Source organism: Vulpes lagopus, chromosome 21, assembly GCF_018345385.1.
Source record: "Vulpes lagopus strain Blue_001 chromosome 21, ASM1834538v1, whole genome shotgun sequence".
Lineage (NCBI taxonomy): Eukaryota > Metazoa > Chordata > Mammalia > Carnivora > Canidae > Vulpes > Vulpes lagopus.
In genome coordinates this window covers 21,928,850-21,941,877 of record NC_054844.1, presented here as the reverse complement: position 1 = coordinate 21,941,877, position 13,028 = coordinate 21,928,850, and the positions used below count along the sequence as shown (strand labels likewise).

The following is a 13,028-nucleotide window of genomic DNA, read 5'->3' as shown; positions in this document are numbered from 1 at the left end:
CATCTCTTTACTTGCTGTTGGCTGAAGACATCATTCCTTTGCTATATGAGCCTCTCCATAGGGCAACTCTTAATTTAGCTGTTTGGTTCAAGACATGAGTGTAGGGATGAGGAGACGATAAACAAGACAAGCCAGAGTCTTCATGTAACTAATCTCAAAAGTATTATCTCATCACTTTGGCTTCTATTCAAGGGTAGGGAATTATACAAGGTCATTAATACAAGTTAAGAAGTAGGAGTCATTGGGGGTTCCAGCTTAGAGACTTTCTGCCTAAGTAGCTTTGGGGTAGGGTCAAAAATCCTACATTTCTAAGGAACTCCAGGGTGATACCAATGCTTTTCTCTAAGAACTTCACTTTGAAAAGCAAGGATCTACACTTTCTGCTTCTAATTTTACTTTTAATCATCCTCAGTTTTCTTTTTTAAGATTTTATTTACTTACTTGAGGGAGAGAGAGAGAGCACGAGCAGTGGGGAGGAGCAGAGAGAGAAGCAGACTGCTCGCTGAGCAAGGAGCTTCATTGGGGCTCCATGAAGGGCTCAGTCCCAGGACTCTGGGATTACCACATTAGTCGAAGGCAGATGCTTAACCAACTGAGCCACCCAGGTGCCCAATCATCCTCTGTTGATCACACACACTCCAATTAGGCTTTCTCATCCTCCTCCACTAAAATGTCCTTTGTTGAAGTCACCAATGACTTCCATATTACTAAACCCGGCATTTGAAAAAAAAAAATCATTCTTTCTGAAAATCTTTCTTTACTTGGCTTCTATAACATGAAATTTATATTTCTCCCCATCTTTTCTGCTAGTTGCCTATCTCCCTGACTATAAATATTAGCATATTCAACAGTCCAACCTTTGGACCTATATTTTATCTACAGTTAACTCCTAAATGGTATCATGAGAGTTTATAGCTTTGAATTCCAGATATATGCTGACCACTCCAAAATTTGTGTCTCTGATGTAAATTTCTCCCCTAAAATCCTGACATGTTTACCAAGTGCCTCAATGAACATCTCTACTCAGATATTTAATAATAATAATATCAAACTTAAAATGTCCAAAACAGATTTATTTACTTACCCCCCCCCCACCCGCTCTACTTCCCCCTTCCATACCAGGTCCAATCTGTTAATCCTACTTCTCATTTATGTTTGCAAACCCAAAAAATAGTACCACTCCAATCAGCAGCTGTTCAGTAAAAAATGTGAGAGTGATCCTTGCGTCCTCTCTAACTCTCATATGTAAACAATCATTAAGTTTTGTCAGTTCTACTTCTTTTTAATCCCTTAACTTTCCCCATCATTCTCCATACCAACATCACAACCCTAGTGCAAGATCTCATTATGTGCTGTACGGAGCTGTGCATCTTGTTATTATTGATCACAGATTCCAACCTCTAGGCCAAATGATTTTACTCAACCCATCCTTTTTCCATGTTCATGGTTTCCTTTATCCTATAGAATAAATATTCTTTAATATTGTTTATAAATCTGTACATAATCTGGCCCCTGATTCCCTCTCCAGTCCCATTTATCTCTGCTTCCTTACTTCAGCAGAGTGGGAACTGGACTATGCCCTGAACTTCAGCAATGTGGGAACTGGACTATGATAGAACACTCTCTTTTGACATTTTCTTCATGAAAATTGTTTTCCTTTCTGGAAACCTCTTCCTTTTCCTCTTTCGTTGACTAGCTTTCACTTCATTCAGACTTCAGCTTAAAAATAACTTCTTGGAGGCTACCTTTGGCCTCTTATACTGGGTTTGGGGCACCCACCGTGTAGTGCCTCATGCTATATACTTCCCTATCTTAACAGTCATTGTATTTTCTACTAATTGTTGAATTATTTTTCTCCCATTAAGCTGTAAGTTCTGGTAAGGCCAGATCAGCAGAGGTAGATTCAGGTATTTTAAACCCTGAAAAACATAATTTGGGTGCCCTCCTTAAGAATATATGTAATTATCTATTTATAATTATTATTTTGATTACATATAAATCTTCAAAAACACACACTCAATTGAAAAATGGATTTTTCATTTATAAAAAGAAATCACAACAAAGTAAAAAAGCAACAAATATAAAAACATAAGATCCTTTGAACAGACTGCTAGGGGCCTTTCCCAGAACCCTAAAATTTAAGCTTCATTAAATATCCAGTAAATACAACTGCATATTAGTCTTCTTTAAAAATCTATTTCTAGTGTTGAGAGGAATGTTTGATACATAGCAAATACTCAATATTTTTGAAGGAATGTATTAATTGATAATTTTCAGTTATATTTTCCATATGTTCAACACTGAAAAAGTTTTTTCACAAATTAGATTACTAAAACAATATGTTTTATATTTTAGAAAATTGTTCTTATAATTATTATCTTTTATTTTTTACTGTGGTCATATTTCAAATACTAGTAATGTACCTATCAGTTAGCATATCACTGTGCTCTATACAAAAAATGTATGTACTGCTTTATAAGTGGAAAAAATTTCCATCAAAAGCATACCCTATAATCTTCTATATGTGTATATATGTGTATATATATTTGCGTGTATCTATATATCTTTATAGATCACATGAATTAAAACTTTAATTTGGGGATCCCTGGGTGGCGCAGCGGTTTGGTGCCTGCCTTTGGCCCAGGGCGCGATCCTGGAGACCCGGGATCGAATCCCATGTCGGGCTCCCGGTGCATGGAGCCTGCTTCTCCCTCTGCCTGTGTCTCTGCCTCTCTCTCTCTCTGTGATTATCATAAGTAAATAAAAATTAAAAAAAAAAAAAACAACTCTAATTTGGTGCAGCCCGGGTGGCTCAGCAGTTTAGCACTGCCTTCAGCCCAGGGTGTGATCTTGGAGACCCAGGATCGAGTCCCACATCGGGCTCCCTGCATGGAGCCTGCTTCTCTCTCTCTCCCTGTGTCTCTGCCTCTTTCTCTCTCTGTGTCTCTCATGAATAAATAAATAAAATCTTTAAAAAAAAAACACAAAATTTTAATTTTGAATTACTAAGATTTTGTTTTTTCAGATACCGCCACAAACAGAAAACCTTCAAGGAGAAACCATTGATTTTCTTTATAATATGTTTATAAAGAAACATATATGTTTCTTTATAATATGTTTTTATAAAGATTTATCTCTAGGATAATAAAGATTCCAGTATTTTGTATAACAAAAATGCATAAAATGTTTTCTTTGCTATGAATTTGTCCACAAAACATTATTTAAGAGGATATCTGCATTAAAACAATAACATTGCATTCAAAAGATAAGCTATTTCACTTAAATCTTTTGTTTGTTAAAATGGAATTAAGTTTAGTTAAGTTTGTTTTATAATAACATTTTAAATGTGCTGAGAGTTGGTGTGCTTGTATCAAGACTGTTAGGGATGTGTGTGTGTGTGTGTGTGTGTGTGTGTGTGTGTGTGTGTGTGTGTGTGTTACAAAGTGCAGCCCTCTGATCAATGCACACTTTTTCCTCCCATTTTCCTAAATACATCATGAAAAAAGGATGAGGTTTCCGCCTTAATTGCTTGTGCCTTTTATTCACATTCCTCTCTCAGCCAGAATTGTGAAAAGAGTGTTAGTAAAAGGCTGCACAATAGAGCTTTTCATTAGGCCCCAGCAAGGCACACAAAAGAAGGCTTTTGGAAAGAGTGAATGCACAAGTTTAATTTGCAGGTGGAGAGTAGATAAAAGGTGCTGACACCTCTATTATTCTCTTACTTAGGTGACCCTTACCCTGTTCAGCTGATCCCAACTACCATGGCAGCTGCTGCCGCAGCAACACCAGGCTTAGGCCCGCTCCAACTGCAGGTAAGTCAGGAAACAATGCAGGAGAGACCAAGGTTAAGTAAATATCGAAAACAGCTATTAATGTGTTAAAGCAGAATAACACTGACTAGTGATTTTTGTTTCACACTTTTTTGTTTTTGAATTTACTTGCACTGATCCTCAACCAAAAGTTGAGATGTTGATTCTTTTAATTTGTAGCCCTGTTTTCTGTGCTAAAAGCAGCTTACTGTAATTTTTTATTCCCTAGTATGATTTAACAAAAATGGGTCTGGTTTTGCTTTGATTACTGTGTAACTTAATTTCATCATAGGATGGTCTTCATGGAGATAAGAAGAACAAAAACTGTCAACGATATCCAAACAGATTGTTATGAATCAAGGCAACTTAACAAAAACTACATTTAAAAATATTCAGGATACCCAATATTATTGACTCTGTAGGTCTTTTTATTCTCCTGCTAATGCCAACTCCATTGAGCATCAAAAATAAGTAAACCAAATAAGTAAACACCCAAATAAACAAGCAACTTTATCCAGACGTTTATCAATTATGAGACCTTTTTAGCCTTGAGGAGTACATATTCCCATATATCCAAGAACATCAGTGATAACTTTATTATAACTTTACCAGATGTCCAAGTGATTTTAGAAATTTTGTCTCTGGAGTTGGCAAGAACATCAAGAATATTATATTCAAGGTATCTTTCATTAACTATCGAAATCTCTGAATCAGCATCCTGTAAAATCTTCCCTAGTTTCTGTCGTTATAGACTTCATAGTTACACAATTAACAGGAATGACAGATAATCTAATAATAGAATTAATCTCTTCTGTGAGAAGTTTTATATTTTCCTTTGCCTGAAAGACACAGTATGCCTGCGAACTCAGATATAAAGCAGTTGTGCTTAATAAACTTAAATTGTATTCATGAAAGTGCGTTGTCATGATAGATGATCTTAGTCTATAAGGAAAAATAGAGTTTTATATTGTAGCATCAAGAGACAGGTACATCTGGTCGGCAGGGAGGATTGTCAGAAGACCCGATGGGTTTCCGAAAACCCAGGAGGGAGGACATGCAAAGAGCTGAGACATACTGGGTTTTACAGAGGTTAATAACAATCATTCCTAGTCTACCTTTTCTGCAAAAAGCTACCATGTGGTGTGTATTTCTCTGAGCTGGAAATACATTGGGAAGTGTGTTTCCAATAGGTAAAACTAAAAAGAGTCGTGAAATTAAGGGAAAGGGGTAGAATATACAGCAATATATTTGAATGTGGAAATAGGAGATTTAGAGATTTCAGATGTCCATTTTCAAAGCAAGTTAGACATTCTTGTCTCCTTTCACTCTTGGATTAATGGTGAGAGGAAGCACGGGCAAGTTGGAAGCATCTCCTATGTTTCATTTTAAGATTCTAGTAGAAAGTAGCTTCATTAGACAACAATCCAAACTTATTTTCCTATAGAGATAGTATTAAAATATTTGGAAATCTTTTGTTTCCATCCTCATCATATGTCAGGTTCCCTTAAAATATCAAGATATACAAAAAATTTTTTTCAGGGGCACCTGAATGACTCAATGGTTGAGCATCTGCCTTTGGCTCAGGTCATGATCCCGGGGTCCTGGGATCAAGTCCCACATTGGGCTCCCTACAGGGAGCCTGCTTTTCCCTCTGCCTGTGTCTCTGCCTCTGTGTCTCTCATGAATAAATAAATAAAATCTTAATTTTTTTTCATTTTCAGAAAACAAGAAAAAGACCACCAAATGTATTTGCCCTAGCTTTCACTACAATTTGATCTATAAATAGAATGAAGCTCTTTTTTATGTAAGTGGCATTTTACCCATTAAAATATATGAGTTTGGGATCCCTGGGTGGCGCAGCGGTTTGGCGCCTGCCTTTGGCCCAGGGCGCGATCCTGGAGACCCGGGATCGAATCCCACGTCGGGCTCCCGGTGCATGGAGCCTGCTTCTCCCTCTGCCTATGTCTCTGCCTCTCTCTCTGTGTGTGTGTGACTATCTTAGATTAAAATAAATAAATAAATAAAGATTTTAAAATATATGAGTTTTAGTTAGGATCTCAGTAAACCAACACTGTGGTATAACAGGAAAATTAATAATCCCAAAGTCTTTGGTGGTAAGCCATTAGCTACTATTAAAACATATACACATAAACACACACACACATATTTTTTGCTTCTGATTTAAAAATGGTACTCAAATGCAAACACATTTCAAAAGCATGTCATGGCAGCTATCTGGCTTTTCTCTGAAGTGGACTGACTCTAACATTTGCTAAGACTTCTACACCAACTTACTTTTCCACTCATATTCCTGACACTATATTCACAGATCCTGAACCTTGACGTCAGATTTCCCCAGAGCTACAAAGGAAACCTATTCTACTCTCCTTCCTTTTGCTTGAAGATAACAATCAAATTGTATTCTTCCCCCACACACCTGCCCAGATGCATCAGAGACAGGCTAACTACAACACCGACTCAGCAGTCTTACCTTAATCCTATTGAACATTCACCCCAATCTTGTGTACCTATTTCTGAGAAGTTTCATTTCAGTGTAGGGTATAATGTTTGAGCCTGTTTTAATTTTCTTCAAACTCTGCTTTTAATCATATTCCATCAGATCCCCATTTGCTACCCCTTACTAATACCATGAGTAGACTCCATCACTTCCAGGTCTGAAAGTCACTAAGATTCTCTTCCAGGTATTAAGATTTAGTCCTAGATTCTTATACTAGGTTCTTGGGCAAGGCTTTCACAGGCTTTGGCGAGGCTTTCATTTTATTCTTATTACAACACCTTAGTTTTATGTAGTAATATCTCCATTTGACAAATAAGAAAACTGGGTCACAGAGTCCCAAATCCATGACTTTTAAACAATTATATTTGCTTCTCCAAATACAGGAGATTTTAAACTTTGGAGACATTAAAAGCTTCTTAGGACTTTTGCTAACTCAGTAATGAGCTAATCAAATTATAACAATAATGCTGATTAATTGGCACTCATACAAATATGCTATATCCATCACAGTGCTGAAAGAAGTAGCCAGATTTATAAGGACAGCTATCTACTTCAGACTGCATTTCCATTTCTTCCCACTTTACACAGATACATGTTAACTCAAGCCTCTCTTTTTGAACATCTAGATCTAAGGAATTACACAATAAATATATTCCTACTCATGATTGACTTTGTTTGCCTACCATTTGTGTTTCTTTTGAAACAATCTTTTGCATGTAATTGTTCATACCTGGATCATATAATGTTAAATAAAACCAAAAAATCAGAAGCTTCCTTAAAGAAAGAATGAAGTTGAGTACAGTTATTTTAAAGACAACCAAAATGACGTTTTAAATTAAGCGACTATTAATTATTTAAATATTATTTCATGTTCCTGGATAAAAATAATGAAATCCTTGCCATGTAATAAAATATACCTTACACTTTAAAATCACCTTACTTATGTACTATAGGAGCAGTTAAAATAGTCTAAGCATTGTGATATATTTAGTTTTATCTTTTATAGGAAAAAAATAGCTTAATCTGGATTATATATTTAGAGCATACAAATGAACGTGTGCCAAGGCACCGTTTTATTTATTTCTTATTGAGGTGCCTGAATGGCTCAATCAGTAAGCAGGCAACTGTTGATCTCACAGGTGTGAGTTCAAGCCCATGTTAGGCATAGAGCTTATTTAAAAATTTATATAATATAAACATTGACTTTTACAATGGAATATCTATCTGTTTCTTCCACCATTCAGTCTTTCCTGAGCCTCAAATCCATATGGACAAGTATTTGTTGGCTATCAAGAGTAAATATATAGGTGTTTACAGACAGTATGAACTGAGTACAAAATATAATTTATCAGTTCTTTTACTTGCCCCTCGACCTGCTCATTCTCCAGTCCTAGCAAATGTCTCTATTCCCTCTTTTGCTCAGTCTGGAAACATGAGAGCTAGCTATCCTTATCTCATCTTCCTCTACACCTGTTCATTCACTGTCTATTCATTCCACCTAACAAATACATTAAGGATCCATCCATTTCTTTCCATCATAACTAGTACCTTTCTGCTCAGACTACCCTCGCTGCTTGCCTAACTTACCATATTGGCCCCTGAACTGGTCTTCTGCTTTCATCTTGCCCTCTCTGATGCTCTTTCTACTCTACATTAGTCAGAATGATCTTTCGGATTTTAGAAAATCTGATCATGTCCTTCTCCTACTTGAAGATCTTAAATGACTCCCTATTTTTTTCAAGTTCTCTGGATCTTTGCATGTGATATTTCCTCTTCTTGGAACCTCATAACCCATCACCTTTGCCAAGTCAACTGTTACTTCCCTGAGGTTGCAGCTTAAAACCTCACTTTTTAAAGGAATACTTCATTGTCCCCTCGTCTAGGTTAATGTAATTCTTACAAGAGCACACTATATTTCCCCTCTCACAGCACTTGTAGAAAATGTTTTAAATTCTACTTTCTGGCTTCTACAAGATGGCAAAATCTATGAAGACGATGACTCACTATCATTTGCACTTAACCAAGTGCTTGTAGTATTTTATGAAGTCAATAAATATCTATTAAATGAAAGAGTGAAGAATGAATCAACATTACATTTATAATTTAGGTATCTATTTTGCTCAAATAGCTATTCTGCTCTATAATATTGGAATTAAGCTGAATAGTAATGATTAGTTTCTACATAAATTAGTTTACATCCTTTAAAAAATACAATAGCAAAATTACAAACACCAAAGGCATCATTGACTCGTGGAAGAAAAAAAATGATATACATTGAAATTTTATAATAAAAAATCTATTCTAGTTTAATGAATTAAACTTAGGAAAACACTATATGCCTAGTAACATGTTTAGCACTACTGTACTTACTTTACCTGTATTAAAAAAAAAATATATATATATATATATTAAAGATTTTGTTTATTTATTCATGAGAAACAGAGAGAGAGAGAGAGAGAGAGAGAGAGAGAGGCAGAGACATGGGCAGAGGGAGAAGCAGGCTCCATGTAGGACTCGATCCCAGGACTCCAGGACCACGCCCTGGGCTGAAGGCAGGCACTAAATTGCTGAGCCGTCCAGGGATCCCCAAAATATATTTTTATAATAGTTTTGTTCAATACTACCTTACTCAGTCTGTTCCAGCTACACTAGCCCTTTGCTGTCCCTTCACCTACCAAGGTGTGCTCCCACATTAGAGTTTCATATTAGCTGTCTCTCTACCTGAAACACCCTTCTCCCTGCCTGGAGGCCTCTTTCTCTCATCTCATTCAAGAATGTGCTTTAATGTCATTTCTCAGCCTACCCTAACTAACCTGTTTAAATCACAAAATAACCCTCCCAGAGATACCACATTTTCCATTTCCCTTATTCATTTTTTTTCTATAGCACTTGTCATCTTCAAACATAGTATCTAAACTTACTTATTATTTTCCTTACTTATTGTCTGTCTGTTCTAAGCTTCACCGGAGCAGGAACTGTCATTTTTTTTATTGTTGTTCAATAATGTATCTCAAGTGCCCAGATTAATATCTAGCAGATAGCTGGTGCTCAATACATGTGTACAACATGAAAGAAACTATCATGAGTTAACAGTCATAATCATTTTTAATAATATAACATAGCAGTGTATGACTAATTTCTGGAACAAATAATGTTAATTTAAAGACCTAGGAACTTTATATTTTCAGCCCCTCCTAGAAGATCCTTAGTATATGAGAAATCCCTAACTATCTCTCCTGTGCTTTCTTCCATTTATCTCATTTTAACCATGGGCTTCTGCATAGAGAATGTGTTTTAGCATGTATTGCCGTTTATGTAATTCCTTTAAAGTAATTAGAATTTGCACACACACAAAAGACCAAACGTCATAATATTAGATTATTCTTGTATTGTTTGTTAATGTATGTACAGACATACATAAAAATATGAGCTGCTGTAGATACTTTGACTCCATATAACTCACCTTACCAACATAACACTGAGGTAGGTGATTCCTAAATAATACACTGGTGCATTATCAAAATAGTAACTATCCTATCAGCAATATCATATTCTGGGTTTATTACCCTTTTATGTTTTTTCCTCCTTTTCCTTCTCTTTTTATTTTCTTTCCTCTTCTTCAAGCTACTATTTTTTTTTCTTTCAAGAGCCAATGATACTCTTGACATTTGTTCTCCTGATATTGTCTCTTTTTAGAGGAGGGGATTGATTTATATAGGAAACTAACACAGCTTCATTTCAATATCAAAAACCGAGTATAATTATTTAAGCCAAATGAAGTTACACTTAGAATCTTTTGGACATTTGTGACTGGATAAAATCAGCTAAGTGAATCATCTATTTCTAATTAATAAAACCAAATGATGGCAACAGTCCATCTAACACTCTTTTCTCATGTTCATTGTCGTTAATTTGCATTTTATTTAATGGGCGTCATGAAGTTTTTAATAGCAATAGTTATAATGCAGTATATATACTATTTCTGTATTTAAGCAAGGCTTCTAAGATTTGAAATTAGAAGGAAATATTTATCCATTTATTTCTCACTTTATAAATACTGTATTTGTGTTGGCCAAAAGATGGTTGCCACCTGTTCTACCTATAGGAAGCCAAAAATGTCTACTCCAGCCAATGATTAATAGTGATAAGCAAAGAAAAAAACATTGAAATTATCCTTAGATGGTCATATTTTACTCAAAATAAGCAAGTAGCATTCATTCAAGAATTTTTACTGAATTAGTGAAACTTCTTAATAAATTCAGGAGGATGACTTTTAAATCCATAATAATATTTTTTGGAATAAAGACTCAGAATTACAAGTTGCCATAATTGAAATCACATGGGACTGTTGTTCCAGTAACCAGTTTCATCAGTGACATGCACTCTCTGAGATTGAGGAAATGAGAGATGACACGTGATCAAGTTAGAGAATGAATCATACAAAATATCAACAGAAATCAATCTTTTCTCATAGCTATCAAAGGTACATGGGTGTCCTAGTGGAAATGGCTTAAGCTTCTATCTGATAGAGAGTAACATCAAGGCAGACATGGATGAAAAACTGAAGTTCATCTTTTTATCAACCTCCTGCCAGTCTCCCAAGGAGGTCAATAATTATGACAGGACACAGATAAATGTTTCATATTTCCCAGACCACTGTAAGTGACTGAGCATGGCTTTATGTGTCTAACCACAAGAAACGCCCAGAAAATCAATAAGGGAAAAATAATCATATGGAGGTCTGGATGTGAGGATTTTTACCTCCTTATTGAAAGAATTACTTGCAAGGATGGTCTTCATCTCTACCTACCTACATACTGTATGATTCTGTGTAACTTTTAGGTCATCACCGTATTCATACACGGTGAAAAATGCTCAACTGCTCCTCATTTCAGTCGCAACCCTGGTGTGCTGTTTGCTGTCGGACTTCTGTCTGCATGAGTGAGTTTTCTTGCAGGTTAAAAGAGTGAATTCCCTCTTTTCCTCTCCTTTCGACCCTGAGCCTGCAGGGCAGACAGACAGAAGCACACATATGATTAATACAGCACAGCTGCAAGTGTGAGTCATTTGCATATGTATTAATAGAGGCAAAAAAAACCCAACAATTAAATTATATACAGAGACATTCTGCATACTAAAGAACATATGCAAATAGGCCTGAAAAAGTGCAGCCAACATTTTCTCTGACTTTTCCAAGCCCATATGGGCTAGAGTCAGAACCCAGCAGTGTTCAAGAATCTCCTTTAAGAAAGAACTGGTAGGAACTACTTCCATAGTTATTACCACCCCTAGGGTTCCCAGGAGCTGTTTTGACATTTGGACAATGGAGACAGTACAAGCAGTGTCTTTTTCGTGCTATTTCTGTATTTCCTTGTTTCCAGCAGCTTCATGGTATCTCATTACATGCTAACAGAAACATTAGTACATGTAGGCTTTTCCACAGAACCCATTTTTATTGTAATGGCCAATCAAATAAATGCTAAACTTTAAATTGTATTTGAAGTAATGTAACTATTTGCCAATGCCAGATTTTCTGTGCCAAATCAGTCCATGCATATTCCTTGATAGCATTCTGTGTTCTCTTTATCAAAACATATTTAAGTCACTGTAAAATGTTTCATGGCATAAAAGGATAGCAAGTCTTGAAGCCAACAGTAGATTCAATCCTAAGAACAATACCAATTTATTGAAATTGTAAAGGTGTAAAGTTTTTTCATTTTACCAAGAAAAACAGAAACTACTCAATTTTCTAGTCTTGGCTATATATATAAGAGAGAGCAACTAACATTTTTCAAATTCCCAGGTTGTATTTATATTAGAAATTTATTCTTCAACCTAATTGTCAATTTAGTTTATATTACTAGTATCCATTCATTTATTCAAAGAACCATTTATGGAGACAAATTCAACTTTAGGAGTTTGATAAGTAAAAGTTATTACTTTAATAGGATCAATAAGAATCTTGAACCCAGTGGCACCTGGGAGGCTCAGGCAGTTAAGCATCTGCCTACAGCTCAGGTCATGATCCTGGCATCCTGGGATCGAGCCCCATATTGGGCTCCTTGCTCGGTGGAGAGTCTGCTTCTCCCTTTCCCTCTTCCCCTCACCCCCATGCACTCTCTCTTTCTTTCTCTCTCTCAAAGAAATAAATCAAATCTTAAAAAAAAAGAATCGTGAATCTAAAGAACTCAAATGAAGACAGATGCCTTTCAAGAGGAACAAATGCTGGTGTTTGTTGGTATCAGAAAACTGTTGAATATTATCCTTGAATATTTTCCATTTAATTGCATGGCTAAGTCTCAAAGCATGCAACTGGAACATGTAAATTGCATTATATAAAACTGGTAAACATAGGGCAGAAGTCTTTGTAGTTAATTAATTATATACAGAAAAATCTAGTTTCTCAGCAGGGGATAACTAGAAAACATAAAGAGTAAATCAAAAATTTTTGTTATATTAAGGCATTATCTTTAGATTAATATTTTAAGAGGCACTATTGCTTAGTGAGAGGCATTATAAGGTAATGGTTAAAAGTGGCACCTTCAGCCATCTGTGCCTTCAAGAACCATGGTTCTGCTATTCACTAGCTCTGTGACTTTGGGCAAGTTACCTAACTTCTCCATCCCTTAATTTTTATCCATGTAATATGGGCATAAATGATATCTTATTGTGAGGATTAAATGAGATAGCATACATGAAGT

General features: G+C 35.7%; 1 protein-coding gene across 22 annotated transcripts in view; it reads left to right on the top strand.

The window, feature by feature from the left end:
* SOX5 (SRY-box transcription factor 5) overlaps positions 1-13,028 on the top strand; it is a 1,001,956-nt gene that overhangs the window by 889,680 nt on the left and 99,248 nt on the right. For all 22 annotated transcript variants that reach the window (XM_041735837.1, XM_041735832.1, XM_041735833.1 and 19 more), the window contains one exon: positions 3,727-3,812. In XM_041735837.1, coding sequence (XP_041591771.1) covers positions 3,727-3,812 — 86 coding nt within the window. The remainder of the gene's footprint in view (positions 1-3,726; positions 3,813-13,028) is intronic.